Source organism: Colletotrichum costaricense, assembly GCF_030867565.1.
Source record: "Colletotrichum costaricense strain IMI 309622 chromosome Unknown Scaffold_2.1, whole genome shotgun sequence".
In the NCBI taxonomy this organism is placed as follows: domain Eukaryota; kingdom Fungi; phylum Ascomycota; class Sordariomycetes; order Glomerellales; family Glomerellaceae; genus Colletotrichum; species Colletotrichum costaricense.
In genome coordinates, this window is record NW_026848231.1 from 1,618,285 (window position 1) to 1,635,502 (window position 17,218).

At 51.1% G+C, this 17,218-nt stretch overlaps 5 protein-coding genes across 5 annotated transcripts; 4 read left to right on the plus strand and 1 right to left on the minus strand.

Moving 5' to 3' along the window:
- Positions 1-1,007: 1,007 nt before the first annotated feature.
- On the plus strand, positions 1,008-1,193 carry CCOS01_02176 (uncharacterized protein; the record flags this gene model as incomplete). The annotated part of the gene is made up of 1 exon (XM_060450368.1): positions 1,008-1,193. One exon carries the CDS (start codon positions 1,008-1,010, stop codon positions 1,191-1,193), a length of 186 nt encoding a protein of 61 aa, XP_060319018.1.
- A 3,266-nt stretch (positions 1,194-4,459) lies between these two features.
- On the plus strand, positions 4,460-5,056 carry CCOS01_02177 (uncharacterized protein; the record flags this gene model as incomplete). Its single annotated transcript, XM_060450369.1, has 1 exon — positions 4,460-5,056. One exon carries the CDS (start codon positions 4,460-4,462, stop codon positions 5,054-5,056), a length of 597 nt encoding a protein of 198 aa, XP_060319019.1.
- Positions 5,057-10,736: 5,680 nt separating this feature from the next.
- CCOS01_02178 (uncharacterized protein) lies at positions 10,737-11,123 on the minus strand (the record flags this gene model as incomplete). Its single annotated transcript, XM_060450370.1, has 1 exon — positions 10,737-11,123. The coding sequence occupies one exon, from the start codon at positions 11,121-11,123 to the stop codon at positions 10,737-10,739; it is 387 nt and encodes a 128-aa protein (XP_060319020.1).
- CCOS01_02179 (uncharacterized protein) lies at positions 10,812-11,198 on the plus strand (the record flags this gene model as incomplete). The annotated part of the gene is made up of 1 exon (XM_060450371.1): positions 10,812-11,198. One exon carries the CDS (start codon positions 10,812-10,814, stop codon positions 11,196-11,198), a length of 387 nt encoding a protein of 128 aa, XP_060319021.1.
- Positions 11,199-16,489: 5,291 nt separating this feature from the next.
- Positions 16,490-16,747, plus strand: CCOS01_02180 (uncharacterized protein; the record flags this gene model as incomplete). The annotated part of the gene is made up of 1 exon (XM_060450372.1): positions 16,490-16,747. The coding sequence occupies one exon, from the start codon at positions 16,490-16,492 to the stop codon at positions 16,745-16,747; it is 258 nt and encodes an 85-aa protein (XP_060319022.1).
- Between the last annotated feature and the right edge of the window lie 471 nt (positions 16,748-17,218).

Sequence of the window (17,218 nt, forward strand, 5' to 3'; positions counted from 1 at the left end):
GGCTAGATTGAAAGATTGGCTCCATTGGGAATGGTCGGTGGTCGCCTAAATCCAAACAACGTGGAGGGTGTGTGTGATGAGTCAGCGGCGTAAGGCGACCAACGTTTGGATACATATGTGTCGCAGCTGCCCCTCGGATTTAACGACAAGGCGTTCTTTGTACATTACGATACCTCGAAATTATTTTTCAACCTTCCTGCGATCTGAAAGAAGTCCTGTTTATTTGGTGATGTCGGGGCTTGGTTGATCAAGGCAGCGGTCCTGCGACAATGTCTGGAGTAAGTATGCAGTCACAATATTCCAACTGGATGTGAGGCTATTTGGCTAACACTTATTGATGCGACAGTTTACGCCGTATGATCTCAGCGACCTAAATGTCGAATTTCGAGACAAAAGCTACAGAGCGTGATTCCTACCTCGATTCTATACTCGAGAAAGCCAGCAGAGGGTGGGATCTGGTGCAAGCTGATTAGGGTGAGATGATGATTTGCACGGGCTGAATATTACTGAAGGCCAAGGTCGCCGTAATGGAATCATGGCGGTAATGCTACCGAAACGCCAGGTCTTTTCTCTCAGACCGAAATCAGAAGCACTCGACTGTCTGAAAAGGTCACTTGGCACTCAAAAAGGACAGTCTTGATGCAACGTGACCAAGCTCACGTCACAGAGGATGGCCTTGGACTCGAACTATCCAGGTGCACTGACTCCGTACTATGATAGCTTGGTGCACAACGAATTGCAGTTTCTCTATGTTCCTGGTGGCTCTATGGTTCTTAGTCATCTTGAATCAAGCGGTTGGTGGGTTCTCTCTAGATTTGTGACCTCTAGGCCAAGAGTGGTGTTTTCGACATGACACGGCGGATCTGACAGAGTTATGCGATGCCTCAACTCTGTCTAGGGTGCCATCTCAATTGTCTGGGGGCTCTGCCAAAACCATCGAAGTCTCGCGACTGAAGTTTGGGCATCTGCGGATTTGTGTTTTGGATAATGTAAGTCTACGGGGCGTGATGCTCACGGAAATGAAGTATACTCGGAACAAAGCGCGTTCTTTTACATTGATCAACCGCGACAAAGTCGATGGAAGTCTGATGTACGCTCCTGTGGGTAGCTCGATTGGATACAGCTCATGCAGCCGATGGGTAATATGGGCTACCGGAACATGTTGCTTCCTAGCCTATAGGCTATGTGGCTAGCTACTCGCAATTATCCTTTGGAAAACCCTCACTATCATCTCGAATAGCCGGGTGATCGTGGAAGCCCATAGGAGCCCATCCAGGTTTCAAGTCCAGTCCGGTCCATGTGAGCACATAGCTCTGACTATAGAAGCTGAAAGGTAATTTTCTTCAGAATTGGAATGAACAAGCAGCGACAGGATCATTTTGGTGTATCAGGCATGTGGAATGACGTTCTGTGAAGATTTCGTGGCGCATATGTTCTTGTTGGTAACGCCGATTGCAACGGGTCCGAGTTACCGGTAAAAGTGGAGACAATGTCCGATCACTTGTGGAGATGCATCGGCAGTCCCCCGGGTTTCGGAACCTTCCCTCAGCGGAGAGCACGGATCGAGTTGGAAACCCACTAAACATTACCGACGCAGCTTCAAAAGAATAGGTTCGGTCCCTAGGAGGTATCAAATCGGTTCAGTGACATACTGACAGCTTACCACTTTCTTTTGGAAAGAGGATGATGTCTCTACCTCCTTACAAGCATACCCCACGGCAGCAAGATTAAGACCCAAGAATGTTGTCAATGCGAATATAGGACCAACCATCGCATCTATCAATTCATGGTTGGCGCGATCGATGTTGATTTCGCTAGCTAGCGGCGTCGTGGTCGGACCGGTCGGCTCTTAGGACCACGTCTGTGCCGCAGTAATGATAGCGTCTGCCTCAGCCAAACAAGCGCTAGCTAATCTTGCAATGAAGTTCAAATAAGCTCAAATACAACGTTGTAACGATGCAAGAGTTAGTCTTAGCCTGTCGCGTTGGAGTGAGTGAGTGCGCGTTGGGCTCGCGTGGGTGGCCGCAAACGGCCCGAAATCGTGCGAGTCCTTCCACTAGCGACAAGCGTAATCCGTAGGTTTCGTCTTTGACCGACTTCACGAACTATTTATCAAGCTTCACGACGATGACAAGCAACGGAGGGCAAATTGAGATGTGTTTCTCACTCGAATAAGAGCGAGAGTCTGTCTCGTTCGATTCTGCAGTAGTATTGGTTGGACAGCCTCACATGGACACTCAATGAATAACTGTTCGCTTGGTGAGAAAACAGACAGAGAAAACAGCGAGTCAGACCTGAGAACGTCGCCATTTAGGTAAAGTGACAATGTAGTTACCGCTAGGTCTGAAGCAAGCTGACAAGATGCAACAGTTCATCGTGGAAAGGAGGTAGGTGGTTGATACGAAAGCAACTGGACTGATGTGCCAGTGGGTGGCCAACTCCTTCACTACCTCCAAGTGAGGCATCATCAATCTGTCAACAGCGGAATAAGCTTTCCATACGTCACTGTGGGAAGCTCGCCACGGGAGCACCGACCTGTCGGCTTCTTGGGCTCTCACACAGGGCTGCTCAGTCCGTGGTGTTGCCGCGGCACGGAACCGGGCGAATCAAGAGCCACGGAAGAAGACATCAGAAAAGGGGAAAGGGGAAGGGAGCTGCACCCTGTCCCATGTAATTTGAGTGTCTCACCCATGATGAAGGCACTCTTCATCAGCAGGCTGCAACGAAGCTAGACGCGACTATTCTCCACCAGTCCTCTACACCATCGTCACCTAATTCGAGAATTGACATGGCTTTCGTCTTGGCTACTGTCAAGTGCTGCTCACTTAAGGCTACATGAAGGCTCAAGAGGCCCTAACGTTCGGGATCACCCGCGTGAGTGTGCTGATCAGAGTCCAGAAAGGAGCTGAACCTGTCCAACATTCCGTAGACCCACAGACCACCAATCCGTCATTCCTCGTCGTTCTCCCGCATTCCGGTATCGCAAAGTCCGACAGCAGCCTTTCAGGGGTATACACTCTTTTTTTCTTCTTTTGTTTAAGAAGTAGCCCAAATAATAAAGTAAAAGTCTATGGGGCATATAAGATACTTCCAAAGTTAGATACTTGGATGAACCCATGCTGGTATCGTTTGGCCGACATCTACCCCTTAGGACGAAATCGTCAGTCAGATGATGGTCTCTTTGGGAGCACCTGCAGCGTCCTGTCTGCCTTCGCAATACTGCTTCCTTAGTTGTTGATTTAGCTCCGAAGTCTGGACTGCCCCCGCTTATGGCCCGTTTATTTGAAGTAGAACAGCTAGTCTCCTAGTCAAGCTTAGGGACGGGACGAGAGCGTGAGGAGAGTGTGTCCGCAAGATGTGAGGGCTGGCAATGTGTCTCGCCTCACTTTCAAGCTTTCTCAGAACACTGTAAGAATGGAGTAGGAGCTGTTCTCTGAGTACGTCAATGATTAGGGGATGAACTGGATTTCCACAGTGCCGGACCGGAAAGCAGCAATGGCTTCAGTTATTGCCCCCGTTTCTAAGATAACCTCGACAACTTGCTCGTCATTCTACCCGATATCACCGTATGTTTGATGTCCATCCTAAACAAATATTACTTACCCTATGAATATTTCTACGTATTCTCGGCGACCACTGTCCGGAGCCTCATGTCAAGCCTTCGAAGCTTCCTGCTCTTGATGCCTAAAATGGGCAGCTGATGATTGACTCCAGTCGTCTGGCTTGGCTCCCGTCATTCATTTGGCGTTACACTGTCGACTCGTAATGGTGAGAATAACGGCAGCCGCATTCCTCAGAAGCGAGACGAGAGACGGACTACCGTTTCTTTCCCAACGGTTTCCCATATCTCATCTATATTTGGTGATGACCGTCTTACTCGCCTACAAATCCAAGTACAGTCCAGCCTTTAGAGGTGCGTCGATACTCGCTTGGAAGGTACAGTCGTGCCTCCTGGGCATCATAGGTACATATGCTAAGATCACTTTACCGATTTTATCGCCCGTTTTTTCCGCCCAGACGGCGACATACGGTAGCTGTATCTAAGCACATTCCTTTTTTGCTTTCACCACATACGGTCTCTCGCCTGGCTAGCTTCCACCGTGCCTCCTGCCAGGCGTTCCGCCCTCTATAGCTTGTCCCATTCAGACAAGTCACCACGACTCGACTTGACCCCAAAGGCTTCGGAAAAGCTATGACTCCGCGTCACGAAACTTACTGCTATCCGTATCCACGAGTTGTGGAGGGCCTTCGACTCGTTGCCTTGTTTTCCTCATGCGCACTACTAAAAGCTCCAACCCCGCTCACCTTAAATACGAGCCGCTTCTTCAAGCAAGTATGATCAGAAGTAGACGTGGCCACTCATTCTCTTCTTTGCTCATTCCCCAATGCTAAGGCATTGGAGAGAACCATCTTCCTGTAGACCTGCGTTTCACCACCCAAGACGACAGCCGGAATCACCATGACTTCTGAAAAGGCACTCGTGTGCTGCGGCAAGACATTCACTCAGAAAGGCAACCACAAGAGACACACCAAGACCGTTCATTCAGCACGCGTTAAAATGCCCTGCGGTGGATGGCTCAAGCCTAGGGCAGACAACATGAAGCGCCATAAGACACAGTGCGAGACATGCAAATGTCTTCGCAGTGGCCATCTCGCTAGCCAGAACGACTCGGAAACCGAATCAGAAAGCTTTCAGAGAGAGCTTCATACTTCTCCAGCATTCATTGACCCGACTCACGTGGAGTCAACCACAGCCGAAGGATTTGACCCACGACATTTGGACACAGCTCCTCCAATGGCAGACTGCAGTCAAGCAGGACGGACCTTCGTCTCAGCCAATTTAGACTCGGCCATTCCTGTTGATACTGGAACCTGGACTGGCTTAATCGACAGCATCTTCGAATCTCAGGTGCTGCCAACTTTATTGCACACAACCCTCTCGAACGCAATGGGACAACCCATGGGCCTTGGTAGTGGCAACGTTGGAAACACTTCCACATACTATTGCCCGTACACTTGTGACGACTCAGTTAATTTCGAAGAAGAAAACGCATAGTAAGCACTGCTCAATGACTCTTTCTGCCATGAGCCATCATTGAGAAGATATCCTAGCCCCGGGTTTACGATGAACGAGCGGCTGCCTTGAGGGGAAGGCCACTGACCTGACCACGGAGAGGTTTCAGGGATGTGGTCCACCGGGATAAATCCAACAATTTTTCTGGGTAGAAGAGCTTTGATTGAAAGTTGGGAGTAAATTTATTGTTGCAATAGAAAACACTCAAGAGCATTGTGTCAAGCATCGACCACTTCCCCTGGGACAGATGAATTCCCTGTGGTGCACATCCCTCGAATTAGCATAGGGAGGGAGACTAAGCTCAAGGTAGTTTCCTACGGGTAGTTGCGATGAACCAAGATCCTTGGAATGTAAAGGCGCGAAAGATGAAGAGTGCAGCGGCCCGAGGATTGTTTCTTGCTGTCGCCCATGGCCCATCTGTGCAACGGTATCCCCTGTCAGCCAGTGATCCGGAAGTATCTCCAGCAATTCGGACACGGACCAAGCAGAGCTTCCCCAAGCTCTGCCCGCTAGACGCCTTGCTGACCATGTCCGAGTAAGGTAAGACATATTCCTGGACCCATTGTTCATTGACTTCTTGGCAGCCGTTCTCTACTCGCGTTGCCTCGCGCACGCTACCTCGAGGAGGTCAGCCAAGAGCGGGCCGGGCTGCCACGTCGGCTGCCTGCATCGGACTTCAACTGCCCATAGATGAGCGAGGCTAGGCCAGGTAATCCATTGGCTCCATGGAGAATGCGTCATTGACTTGGGATCCCATACATACTATCCAATCCTTTCGCCCAGCCTTGAGTCGTGATTGTGTTCGATAGGAGGCCGTGAGGTGAAACATATTTTCTTTCATTCCCCTGCCTCTTTTTCAGTGCAGGTCATCCAGATGATAGAGTTCAAGTCGTGATCTAGAAGCTGACGTGATTGATGACCTCTGCTTGAACAGACAGGAACACCCCGTTTGAGGGCTGCAACGGCACTTCGACTTGGAATAATCTAAGCCGGAGCTGTCGTGATGCCATCTCAAGTGATATCCATAGCTCCGATGAGCTCCAAAAGAGTTAAGGTTTATCTGACGCCACATGCCTGGCTAGTTGCCTAGTGATTCGTCCGTACCTGGCCACCAGGTTGAGCCGTCTTGGCAGGGAGAGAAGCGTGTATCTTCTACGCACACCTCATTAGCACGTGTTCTCGAGACAACCCGTAAGCTTCAGGGTAGAGGAAAAGAAAGTCCCCGCTCGCGTCTTAGCTGCATGACCTGGGGAGCATGATACTTGGCAGCCTTCCTGGGACAGCAGGCCTTTTCACGATAAAATTCGCTAGGATACGCGATTCCAACGGTCAACTCAACAAATTTCGAAGCTATTCCTCTTGATTCATATGCTCACAAGACCTTTCCTGCAGAAAGACGAGTTCAAACACGGTAGATGATTGATCCCGATTTCAGCGGAACGGCCTATCCGACGGCCGGCCGAAGGTCGTGAGCCGGAGTGGGGCCGAAGACAAAGGATGGTGGATACCACCGTTGGCCAACGGCGCAGGACGCTAGTTGAGGTGGTTTGCGGCCTCCGGAGTACCTTACGTTGGCTCCTGGCGAGTCTCGGGAGAAAAAGCAATGAGGACATGCTTATCTAGCCCCGACGTGCAGGGGTTCGTAGCTTGGCGGCAGTTTTCCACCAATCTATCATCCGTCATATCCAATGAGCTGTTGGAGGGCCGAGTCTGCAGGGTTGACCTGACAAGGGGGGGTGGACAAAATCAAAAGTTGTCCCCCCCCCCCCTTGTCTGATATGTCGGAGCCGGCATGTCACACATCAGAGTGAGCCGAAGGCGATCTCGGGAATTGTTGTGTCTGCCAATTCTCTTGCATGAGTTACGCCTCTACGGCTGCAACGGGCGGGGAGGCTCCTGGAAGCCGCGTGTCCTGCACAGAAGTAGCCCATCGCCCGGGCCATAGGTGCTGCCCAGCGAGTCCCAGCGTCCATTCAACACCCTGGCTGCGAGGCTCTGTTGAGCTCTACCATCATAGTACAACCGTGACTGAGTTTATTCAACGCGTCGGGAGTTCTTGGAGCAGGCAACAAGAAGATCAGCTCTGCGGGATGGCGCCGGCACGGACAATGTGGTCGACGCGCCAAGTAGCCTCGGAAGGCGTCACAGATCCGACATTCTAAGTCTCGTTCGCTGTATAGTGGCCGGACGGCGTAGAAGAAAACGGCACTGCCGGCTTGGCAGGTCAGACTCCTCCTGAATATTCCTTAAAGAGTACTGCGCAGCCTACTGATTCATAATGATCCGACTATTGGGGTAGACAGGCCGTCTCCATGTTGCTGCGTTAATCTCATATTCGTGAGAACATGTGTGATGTACTTGGACGTCGTTCAATTAAGCTCGCTTCGGCTCACGCCAATCCTGAGTCTTTCATAAGCAGCAGAAAGCGCATTCGGTACCGACTACATCGGAGGTGTTTGGGCGGCTCCTGGCACAGAGGACAAGAGAGGACCCCCTTCGAATGTCGAGATACGAGAACTTGATCGAACTAGCTACCTTGCTGTTGGTGACGGGTAATGGCTTCCGTGTGCCGGGACTGGGATCGAGACGTCGGGTCTCTTGTATCCCTGTTGGCGTGCATATTGGGACTGAGGGAGTATGTGAGAGCTGACGAGTCTGACACCCTTGTCCGCGCAGGCGGACCTCGCATTGCATATTCCAGCAGAAATCTTTGAAGATCCGTACGGATAGAAAGGGAAATTGGCGTCAGCTCCATCCTCTGGATCTTCTTGGACCCGTGTCCGTCGCGGCTGCCGCTGCCGCTGGTGTGGTGTGGTGCATGTGGGCGGTCCAGAGAAACCAGCACGGGTAAGGCTTCCTAGTGCCCGGGATCTGTACAATACGCTATACGGAATGGGTGGAACGGGAATAGGAGCTGCTCATCGTGCCACGCCCCGTCCAGTTCTCAATAGGCTACAAGGAACACCCGCCAGCGTATGTTTACTGGCCAAATTTGGGAGATCTGTTTGGATCTTAAGGTAACATGTATGGATACGGAACCGTAGTTGACAGACCAAAGCTAAGGTAAGGTAACGTAGGTAGGTGACGCTAGCATGGGTGACGTGCTGGATGTTCTAGAAAGCCCCAGACGACCCAGATCCAGCAAGATACCGTCTGTCAATACTTTGGTTCGCTCAAGACCCAACGCCCCCTGTCTGTGACTTGCAAGTGACATGAAGACCCTAGCCGTCTACCTGGCTAAGAAGACACCCCCGCTGGCGTTGACGGTGCCTGTGCCAAGGTTCCCAATATATCCTGGTTGTCAGATGACGGCGTGTGCGGTGGACTCTATACCTCAAGAGAGATTCACTTGAGTTCGCTTTGACCTGCCGTGGATACATGAGAAGCCCATAGTCGGACAGTGTATCACGTTTCCTGCAAGGCACCCCGAGGAGCAGACACTCATGTAAATTCTCGATGTCGGAACCCCTTCGACTTCACTATGCTGGCGCCTCTTTAGGTTTGGTTCATCTAGATAGCAAAACATGGACCAAGTACTCCGTAAGCTACAAATTATCAGTTTGGTCTTTGGATGACCCCCGCCAGGTCAAGCGAGCTCTCTCGCCGCTGGAGGGAGAGTATGCAAGTATCCGCGGGAACCCGTTTGTGTGCGGTGGTGAATGGAGACTATGTTAGTGCCGTCTGTGTGTCCGTGCCGTTGCCGTTGGGAAAATCGTGGATATGGGAGCACCGCTGACCAGTGGCGGGTCAATCTTTCCACGCCCTAGCCTGTCGATTCCGATTCCCTACCAGTACACACGCACTGGAAATGCTCCGTACGGTAGGTGAGTATGACCAAGCTCAAAGGCAAGGGGCGCTTACGATTATGTTTTTGGTTAGTTCAACCTCTTCCTATCTCACAGTATGAGAGTATCTCTCTATGAGGTACTATTTCTTTCACCAGTCTTATGGGCACGCGGTTTGATGAGTGGGAGAACAAAACGAGGGGGTGATCGGGGAGCATCAAACGCCGAACGAAGGGCTGGATGGGTTGTGCTACTCAATGGCGAACCCAGGTAGACTTGGCCATCTTGCTACCAGAAGACGAAACTCGGTCGAGCCACAGAGAGAACTGATCAGCATACGCCCAAGAAAGTATGAGGCCGTGCGACGAAGAGCGGTCTCTACAAGTGCATCACCAAGGTCGGAAAAGTACCTTGCAGATTGGCAGTCAATCCCATTTCAGCAACCGCAGGGGCTTGATAATCTGGCGTGCTTGGAAGGACAAGGAGCGGAGAGTCAAGATTTTGCGAGAACATGATTTGGAGGGGCTTGGCAACGCAACACCCATTGTGGCCCGTAGCTGCAGGATAGACTTCCATTGCGCAGATCATTTCCAGACGAGCAGAAAAAGAAAAGTCAGGTCCCGCGACGATGGAATTGTGCACACAAGCAAGTGACGCGGTTCCCTCGAGTTGGAAAAGCGATCGCTTCTAGGTCGAAAAACCGGGGGGGGGGGGGTGGACAGAGTTCATTTCAGCCGTTCGTTTAACGGCTCCAACGTCTCCATTTCATCCAACGGATACATTTCGACACCCCAGAGAGATCCTCTCTGTCTTACCCCAGTCACTCTCTTCCCCGTGTCTCTCTCCCACTCCCACCGCATCCCAAGGCCGCCGCGCTAGTCGCTCCTCGACGCGGCGCGTCAGCGCGGGGAGTTTGCAGACACCCCAATCTCTCTCCTAGGTAACCGATATGTCTCTCACCGAAGCCTCTTCTTCCCTTCTTCCCTTCTCTTTTCCAATCCCTTGTTCCGTAGTTACTTGCCCCTACCCTAGAGTGCCGAGTCATTTCTTCTCTTCTCTAACCCCACTCCCTTCACCTCTTGTCTTTCACCCCAAGGTGTCAAAGACGAAGTTGCATCTCGTCCGCTGTAGAGCTTGATTTGCTTTTACCTCGGAGGATCTACCTTCGTAGTTATCTGCATTGGCTCGGAGCCGACGCAAATTTGACACACCACAAGATGCGAGTCAACAAGGATTGGGTGGTGCCGCGCACCCGAGGAACCAAGGGGCGAGGCCCTGTCGGGCCTCCATTTTTGCTGTCATGATACCTGGTCCAGGACCTGGTCGGATTTGGAGTTACTCTGGAACAAGTTTAGACTTGCGCTAAGTTCTAGTTGCTCGGATTGATCTGGTGCCAGGCAGATTAAACCCACCAGCACGCCGAGCAGCGTGCCCACCAGTCTCCTCAACTACCGTTGGAAGACGAAGGTATCCACAGAGTGTATCCGTAGAGTGTATCCGTAGAGACGAGCTTTTAATCCCCAGCATTTACAGCCACGTAGATCTTGGGATTGCCGGGGGCCCAGCTGATGGAAGGTACTCACATCCACACGACGTCGTCGCGTCTGTAATTTACGCTTTGATCAAGGGAACAACCTTTGGAAGATTGGGTGTGATGAAAAAGAAAAGTGAATCCCAAGTCGTAGCATGGTCGTTCCGCGCGGAGCAGGCCCAGGGCCTTGTTATCCTGTATTCGAGCAACGACTCACCACAACAGCCCGATCCCAACTCAAGTCGCTGCTTAATCTCAGCTCAGTCTTCTCGGAGGCATAGAGAAACAAACATATAAATCAGCAGGGCCCTTCGTCTGAGGTTAGCTGAAAGCAGTTCATCGACACTCAGTCATCTTCAGACTCTCTATCACTTTGCTTTGAGCTCGCCTCCGTGTCCACCAAAAGACTCTCCAAGCCAACATGTCGCAACGAAGCTCCCAAGAATGCTCCGATCAGAGGTGCCGATGGCAGCCCAGCGCAGGTTGTAGCCTCCGTCGCCATATCTTCTACCATCACGGACCGCCAGGCCGGGCGCCCTGCGGAAGATATCATATCAACACTGGCCACTACCTTGAACGCCACAAGGAGTCCTGCGTCGATTGCAAGAACATGAGAGCAGCTGCAGAAGCCCTCATGCCTTCCGTTGAACATGACGGCGGTGACGATCCCGAGGGCGCTCCTGAGGGCAACCACCGAGCTCTCTCCGTCCACAATGGCGGGATCACCATTCATGGCTCAAACTACGGAAAGATCTCCCTGAAAATCAAATGCGGTTCTCTGGCCTGCGCTGGCGGCCAGACGAGCTAGATTATTCGTCATGTCGACAAACACGTCAAGCACGACACCACGACTAGAAACAGATTCTGGCAAGAACGTACGATAACAGAATATTGGTAGACTGGCCTTCGAGATTGGTCAGAACTGGAGGGCGAAATTCAGAAATTTGGATAACAGGGCGATACAAGGGTGGTCAGGTTACGAGGGCAGCGATGGAGTTGCTGGGATTCAATGCCGATTTTGGTCTTCTTCACTTCACTTGGAGGAACTTATCCTAGACTAGAATAAACCTTTTTCAGCACATTGCAACTCACAGAGACCTCGTCACAGCTCCGTATATCTAAGGTAACTGTAGCCCACGCTCTAAGCTAGCATGGTAAATTTGGGACCCCGACTTGCCGCATCCCCTCGTCAGTTAATTGAGTACAAAAAGCTGGCCCTGCTTGGCAGCATGTCAGTGCTCTAGGAAATTTGATGCTCAATTGGACTTTTAAGACGAAAACGGAATAGCTGGTTTGGCTTTGGGACTCCGTGTGAGTGGGTAGGTGTGAGTTGGTGTTGAGTCCGCAGCTTGGGGGCGAGATTGGAATACGCGAGACAGGGTATAGACTGACCGAACTGACGAGATGTGCAAAATTTGAAACCGAGAATATTACCACGGATCAATACTTTGAGCCATTGTTAGAGGTTGGTATTCTAATATCCTGCTGCACAGGCCTGGGTTGGCCTCCGGGTAGCCCACCCGGTCTGGCCCTGTGCTGGAACCCACACACCCTCGGAAAGGATGAAGGAAGCCATCCATCATATTAATTGCATTAGCCGGAGGCTCTAGAGACTATTGGTGGTTGCCTTTCGTCGCCTTGTCGAGACACCGGGTTGAGTAAGGGTTTTCCGCTACTCATGAAGCGGTACTGGAGGAGGTTCACCATCCTACCAAGCCTACGCTTCCGTCAACTGTCACAAGAATCACCACGGAAACCCAAAACAGAAATATGAAAAGCTTTGCATGGGACTTAGAGAGCCTTCTCTTTGCTTTTGAGGCCAAGGTCGCGATCGATACCAGGGGTTCCGCTGCACACACACACACACACACACACACACACTTACACACACACAGTTGCATCGCTTCTACTGTCTTGAGTCTAGGACAAGGAGATGATGGGTGCCGAAATCCTTCAGCTGCATGGGTTTTTAGTAGAAGAAGCAAAGGGGAGCAAAATTTGAGATGCAATTTTGTTCCAGAGACGCGCTGGTGGATAATGATGGATGGCGGAGGACGCCCCGCTGGAGACGTAGACGCGAATAGGTTTGGGACACTGTACTAGATTTGCCACACTTGACTGATATTCCTCATTATCATGGCTTGCATTTCAACGGGTTTCTTCACTTCGTACCCCTCAAGTTTCTTCCTCCTGCGAGTTGAGTTGGCAGCGGCCGCTGGCGGACCAAAGTGCAGGACACCGACCCCCTCCCCCTTTTTTTCTGACCCCCAGGACCGGCAGAGCATTATGAGCCCATATAGAACCGAATCGAATAGAAAAGAAAATCATACTGTTAGGAAGCTAACCCGCCTGGTCGAACCGCTTGATGCATGGCTGTCGCATCTGGCAGGCACACCTCGCGAGGGCCTCCTCGAACGCCAACCTGGTCAACAACGGGGAGCGCGGGATCGGCATTCCGGCCGCGACGTGAGTGTGAGCTTGATGTGTTCCTCCAAGAGAATCCTTTCACTCACGAACATGAGTTCTAACCTAAACTTCTTCGTGGAAGGGTTTGCAATAAATAATTTGGCGGTGCAATCGTGCCCCTGTCGACGGGGTGCAAGTGCGCGGCCGAGTGTCCAGGACTCGACCACACCAGCGTCGACCACACCGCCTTCACCCACGCCCGGTGCAGAACAGCAGAGTACTTTTATTGAAACTATTGGCGAAATTGGAGCTGAAAGTCAAGTGACCGACTTAGAAACACTCAAGGGGGCTCTTCACGCACAACGTGGCAGGGCACCAGGCCTGGTGGAGGATGTTCATGACGTTCGCGCCAAGTGGAAAAATTAAGCGCCGTCAGCCACTCGATCAGGAAACAGGAGTCTGTGATCATTGGGAGCGTTCGGGTCACGACCGCTTCTTGCGTTCGCAGAAACGGTCTCTCGCATGCGGCCGGTTTGGCAGTTGGTTGGTTCGAGGTTACATTGGGAGCACTCGCCGTGAACCAAGTCGACCAAAGCAGGATACACAGCCCGATTAATCTGCCTTGCCAAATGATGCCTCTGATGGAATGAAATCTCGTCATGTATGAAGCTGACGTGCGGCTGGATGCCTGGTTGCCTCACATCGTCTCGACACTGAAATTTTCTCCTGGCAATACACGGCTGCCCTCAAGTTGTCGTTCCTGGTGCTTCCCTTCTTGATGGCACCTGGGCCTCTGCAATTTCGTCAAAACTTTGACGTTTCTATTCAATCATCTCTCGTTTTCAATGTTCTACCGGTCTAACTTTTGATCAAACTTTGCTGTACCTCAAGCCTCAGTTTAGGGTCGCGGTAGGCCTACGGAAAATACTTGTCTCGAGCGGATGCGGAAGGTAGACGTACCGACTTTCGTTCTTGACCTCGATTGACGACAAGTGAAAGATCTGTGCTGACGTTTGCTCATGATTAGACCAAGAGTCCGCGTTTATTACCCTTTCTCGATCGATGAAGCCGATACCGAACTTGAGGTCCCAAAAACACGTATTAACATAGGAAGAAAAGCCGCAATGTCCCACCGAAGGCCGCGAGAAACGATTCTACTTTTGCTCTTATACTCCTCGCATCTTCTTGGAAGAGGTCTCGGCCTAGTCCGGTATTGTTTAGCGAGCTCTCCCCCCCTTTTGAGCAGGCGGCATGTCTACCTACTCCTAATCCTAGTAGCATGTCCTTGCTCCTTCACCTAGACCACGAGATACAATGGTTTTGCTTTGAGACCAGTCCTTAATCTTTCATTCCAAAGCACGAGAGAACGCCTTGAGCTCGTCGGCCCGGTTCAGAGACTCGAATTGCAGAAACGAGGATGTGGCGACTGCAGGAGCATGGCGAGGAGAGAGGAGCAGAGATTAACCGCACCTTCCCAACGCTCTAGATGGGCATACATGTTGGCAGTTACCCGTCTCAGGTAAGAAGCTTCCTACTAGGACGGCATCAGGGGTACGTCTGACTACCTCGTGGTCTGCCGTCTTTTTGCGATAAGGAGGGCCTATATCTTGTGAGCCTTCAAGCAAGATATTGTTGCTACGCCAAAAGAAAGGTTCTGGCCAGTGACACGGAATACATATCATATTAGCATTTGACAATGAATAGAATAGCGAAGCCGGATGTCTTGCTGAGCATCTCATGATACTAATCTGATAGCCAGGATCGACGTGACGTGATGCCCTCACGGTGCCACGGCCGGGAGCAACGCGGTGCTGGAGTGATGATTGTTGAGGGAGGTATGAGTAAAATATCATTACATATACCAATTAGAGATTCTTGTTGATGTACACTGCTACGTGAGGTAGGAAGAAGGGGATCAGCAAGTCGTCATGTCTACGTGCACTGCCTCTCGTACCTCTGATCCCACAACGTTCTGCACCGACATTTTCAGTCACGCATCCAAATGGAGCTCACGATCCGCTTCCATCACACATGCCCATAGACGCGAGAAAACAGACATCGTTTTTCACAGCTTTGTGCTCAGAAGTTTTCCACTAGATGGGAGGTCAATAGGTGCTAGTGCTAAATTCTAAAAGGTTGTGATTAGCAATAGCAGGTTCACCCTACAGCACCTTGAGGAGCGAATAATAAACCATCTCCGGGCCAAGTAAGACCGCATGATGCCATCCCGAGCGGCCATGGGAGCGTCATGCAAGCTCTTGTGGTGCTCTAAACGCCCGCAATGCCGTCGACGCTCCTGAACAGCAGCCGGTGAGCACGAAACGGGTGGTCGAACACCACGTGTTCGTCTCTCAACCCTCGAAAATGATGGATTATTTCTCCAAGGCGGAGCGAGATCCGCAACTGGGGTATGTCAGAAGATAGTCCGCTTGGAGAAGCCGGCATGATGGCAAGCCGGAAAGGGCCTTTCCTACGCCCCGAGCGGGCAGATCACCCACCATGCCTGTATGCATGCCGGCAGCTCCAAGGCTTTGAGTCATAGACTGCATACATGGAGTCAGCGCATGATTCTCTCGTAGGGGTTGGGAGCTCGTGGCAACATTCGCAGCTAAGACTACTTAACCCATGCGTTTCCCTCTACCAAGTTACTAAGTAGGTGGATAGCATCGGACTCTGTAATCTCCCTTCGCACACAACCTCAATGCTGCCTTGCTCCAACATGCATGGCAGGATGCAGGTGACAAGGGGGGGAGTTCTCCCCCATGATTGGGGTTTCGATGCTTGGGAGGCCAGAAATGCGGCCGCTCTCACACCGCAGTGGGAATATGTGCAGTAAATCGCTTCCTCGGTCGTTAGGGTTCAGATTATAGCAGATTGATTACCGAAAGATTCACCTTCGATCTCGCGTGCTTTACTAGTTGACATGAAGCCATTCCAGCCAGAGTTGGTAGTATTTCGACCCCAATGACACCCATTGCTGGCCGTAGGCGTAGGCAACTGCCCACTATAGGTCGGAGTTTCTGAGAGTCGCAGGGTCTGGCTCATGTTTTTAGGGCCCGAGAAACAATCTGAGCGATAAAAGCTACAAAGCTCTGGAGGAACAGCCGCGGAGAGTCTTCCGAGATGGTCAGCTCTCAAAGAACAGCCCAGCATTCAGCCCCCAGGTTGCATTCTCATTGAAATCCCTGGCTACCTGCAGACGCTCATCTTGCTCAAGGGAACAAATTTGCCCCCCGGGGATGGTTACCGGCATAACAGTTCCCAGTCTGCCTTCGGCCATTCGCCAATCCCTGGATGCCCTGGTTAGCCAAGTACAGCCACCTGGTCTCATGTAAATCCTGTCTATCCGACCCATGATACTGCGTATGCAATAGCATCCTTCAGAACGCGTGAGGCAACCGCGTCGGTAGAAGTGGTAGCGTTCATGGGTAGATAACGCGCTCATGGAGCGATATCACGTGGCTGATGGACCACCTCGTCGCCCACAGCCCTCTCAAATTGTCGGAATAGTCTTTGAAAAGAGAAAGAGCGGTGTCTAAGATGATCAAGTATAAATAGGAGTAAAAGATTCCTCTCACGATCTCTTCATGTCGTCTCTTGGCTGCCATCGATTTTTCTTCTCCCGACCCCTGATCGCGCACTGCCGAGTCCCTTTTCTCTCAATACCAAATTTCTTGGCACCACGAAGCGAAGATGTCTACCATCCAGCAGCCTCCGATCAAGTGTTGCTCTCAATCCGGCTGCTACTGGGATCAGAAGTCAGACACCGATACCCATCGTACGCACATGCAGAAGCATGGTGAAGGGGACTTGGTCGAACACTGCAACATCGTCATGAAGAGTGGGATCGACATCGAGATTCATAAGAAGAACTGTTGCATCTATAAAGCTGCCATGGCTCTTGAGAGACAGAAGAAGGCTACCAAGTCCACGCCTGTGAAGTCTAAATAGGTGAGATCATACCCTTGAAAGTAAATCAAAACGCAAGGCTCAAGTTGTGTGCAAAGACTTCAAAAGTCTGCCGATAATATGGAGACTTGAAAGGGACGGATATGTTCTAAGAGACGAGGAAAGTAGGAGATTTCATCAGAGAGATGTGGGTGAATGTAGCAAGAAATACAACGCAAAATTTTGAACAAACGAAAAGGTTTCAGGAGTTTGATTGCATTCTGGGCATGCCACAAGGCTTGTATCTCGTTCTCAAGGATCCTAGGTAGATACACACAGTACCAGTTGATTTTTGGGAGCTCCTCCCAACTCTCTTCTCTGAATGACGTACACAAGATACGACTATTCATAAAGCCGACTGGTTCCATTTGACCTGATAATGTGCTTGAAGTACTTGATCTTCGACGAGTTGAAGGTTCTTTTACGACTACTTACCGCCTTGTTAAACTGCCAGCTCTATTCATCTACGATTGA